The sequence below is a fragment of the Priapulus caudatus genome, unplaced genomic scaffold (genome assembly GCF_000485595.1).
Source record: "Priapulus caudatus unplaced genomic scaffold, Priapulus_caudatus-5.0.1 Scaffold417, whole genome shotgun sequence".
Lineage (NCBI taxonomy): Eukaryota > Metazoa > Priapulida > Priapulimorpha > Priapulimorphida > Priapulidae > Priapulus > Priapulus caudatus.
Genome location: NW_014577478.1, coordinates 160,686 through 163,658, shown reverse-complemented (window position 1 = coordinate 163,658; position 2,973 = coordinate 160,686). Strand labels below are relative to the sequence as shown.

At 46.7% G+C, this 2,973-nt stretch overlaps 1 protein-coding gene across 1 annotated transcript in view; it reads left to right on the top strand.

Annotated features, from left to right (window-relative positions):
* LOC106810186 (collagen alpha-1(XXII) chain-like) overlaps window positions 1-2,973 on the top strand; it is a 41,609-nt gene that overhangs the window by 31,487 nt on the left and 7,149 nt on the right. Inside the window, exons 13-17 of the mRNA XM_014813467.1 lie at window positions 115-159; window positions 780-833; window positions 1,585-1,638; window positions 1,945-1,983; window positions 2,424-2,705. Of these exons, the coding sequence (XP_014668953.1) occupies window positions 115-159; window positions 780-833; window positions 1,585-1,638; window positions 1,945-1,983; window positions 2,424-2,705 (474 nt within the window). The remainder of the gene's footprint in view (window positions 1-114; window positions 160-779; window positions 834-1,584; window positions 1,639-1,944; window positions 1,984-2,423; window positions 2,706-2,973) is intronic.

Below are 2,973 nucleotides of genomic sequence, written 5' to 3'. Positions count from 1 at the left end.
ACACACACACACACACACACACACATACACACACGCACGCACGTACACACACTCACACACACACACACATACCCTGCGTCTCGATCTTCACATTCGTCTTCTATTCACGCGCAGGGCGCCGCTGGACCTCTGGGGGCGAAAGGCGATCGAGGAGATAAGGTTCGTGGACGAGCGGATGAGAATCTCGCAGCGCTATATATACGAGTAGCGTGTATAGTGTAGTGTGTATGGAATTTATGGTCACGCCTGTCATCACGATTAACAACAGACTAATGCTTGCGGCTTGAGGCAAACACCCGCGCTTCCGTGGAAATGTGTGTGTGTGTGCGTGTGTGTGTGTGTGTGTGTGTGCGTGTGTGCGTGCGTGCGTGCGCGTGTGCGTGCACGCGCGGGTGTGTGTGTGTGTGCGCGTGCGTGCGTGCGTGCATGCATGCGTGCGTGCGTGCGGGCGTGAGGATGTGCGTGCGTGCGTGCGTGCGTGCGTTCATGCGTATAACTAAAACAGACGTCTGAGCGATCTCGATATTTCGGCAGACAACGTGATTATATGAAAGCTAGCATGACTGTTGGCGGCCCGACAGGCTGCTAGAAGCAATAGTCGTTCACAGCGATAGCATCCTAGCTGCTGCTGGCAGTAGCACTATCACTACGCAGATCAAAAGATGACGCATGGAGACTACCAAGAGACAGACGCGCCGAGCGGCTGGTGCCAGCAATTGTTAACCAAATTTGTTGTTTTTTAGTTACTATTAATTTATGTTTTGTTTTATTTCTACCAGGGGGATATCGGCTACACAGGGAAAGACGGAAAACGAGGAGAACCCGGCGAGAAGGTGACGATAAGACGTCGATGATGACGTTGACGCTGGCGATGACTGTGACGATGACGATGACGATGACAATAACGATAATAATGACGATGAAACGCATTGCTAATGCTCTACCGAGGATATCCTTTCAACGTTAATTGCCCATAGGCGTAGACGGCCATTTTTTATATCACATATTTTTCGTAATAATTTTTAACATATATTAGTTTTCATCGTTAGTTACCGATTTAAAGGTACCTTCCCGCGCACATTTATGTAACAAACCACTGTAAAAACGTAAGTAAATAATTCACTACCCTTTACCTGAACGTTAGCTTTGAAAATAAAACTGTCAAAATATGTATCAAGCCTATCTGTGCTCAACGAAAACACAACTCGAAAATCGCTTTTCGCCGCGGGTCTGTATAATGGCGGTTCTGTGTAAAGGCTCATTGATCGATTACGACGTAATACGTCACAACATCGCCGCACAGCGGCAAAAGTAAACGCTGTTTGAAACATTCGACCAGACACTCACTTTGTAGTCTAAAAGCTTTGAATGAACATATTATCAAGCAATTATTTTACCTATCACACATATAGGCAAGTACAAACGTGCAATGTTAACATAATTCATTTTTGCCTGATTTTATGTTTGCCGCTTGAAATATCGTGGGAAGGCATCTTCAGGCGGAGGGTTGATACCCATATTTGATATATTTGATACCCATATTGATACCATGATTTTACCCATATTGTTCTGCTGTTCTACTAGGGAGAAGCTGGTGATCCCGGAGCACGAGGCACCGTCGGCCCCCGAGGATTACCGGTAAATAACTACGTACCTCGTAGGCGATACTCGCTGTTACAGCTCTCACACTACTAGTATTACAGCACCGCTCTTGAACCAACGTCTCATTGGAACTACAAAGCGCGCGCACGCTAATACATGCACACACGCGCACGTACACGCGCACGTACACGCGAACGTACACGCACACACACACACACACACACACACACACACACACACACACACACACAACACAACACAACACAAAACACGCGCGATGAGTTTTTACATCTGTTCTGTCGTATCTATGTGTATTAACTACATCTCCTGATGCTCTTGTAGGGGCTTTCAGGCGGTGGATTTGGTGGGCAGCCAGTGCTGGTGAGTTACCGCATGCCGAGTTACATCAACGTACATATCCATCGTTTTATTCTTCTACTTCCCGCCAACAGAGAACCAAGTCCTGACCAATTTCGGATACCCTAATTGTTAATGTGGTTGCGAAGGTCATTGGTCGTGACTAATGGCAACCTGTAATAAATGTTCAGCGAGGAAGCTCACACATTATATAATTATGAGGCATCTAGGCATGTGCTGAATTAATATAGCGAACATCATGTACATTTTATGCCCATTTTCTGCTGCTATTAGAAATTTGCGATGACTCCCTACGTCACATTTACCTTACGACATTAACTCCCATCGCGTAATGTGAATTTCATACAAGCATAATCGAAACAGGAGTAAGGCATGAGGGAATATTCCTCTATTTTATTCCTGTTCGAATAAAATATATCACTGATCTGCTACACCGACTGCAGGGAGCACAAGGAGAGCCCGGGGTGCCTGGGAGAGATGGTCTTTCTGGACAGAAGGGAGATGACGGCTATCCTGGGGATGCGGGTGAGCAAGGATTCCCTGGTGACAAGGGGGAATCCGGGGAGGATGGCTTACCGGGTCTTCCCGGCACCGTAGGACAGCAAGGCCTTGCGGGAGCGAAGGGCGAAGCGGGAGCTCTAGGAAGCAATGGAGAACCCGGTCAGAATGGATATCCGGGCATTCCTGGTCCAACCGGCCCGCCGGGAGAGACGGTACGAATCTCCGTTCAGCACCTGCGAATTTACACCTGCTGAATTTAAACCTCCTGAATTTACACCTTCTGAATTTACACATGCTGAATTTACACCTCCTGAATTTACACCTGCTGAATTTACACCTCTTGAATTTACACCTCCTAAATTTACACCTGAATTTACACTTCCTGAATTTACACCTTCTGAATTTACACCTCCTGAATTTACACTTCCTGAATTTACACCTCCTGAATTTACACCTCCTGAATTTACACCTCCTGAATTTACACCTCCTGAA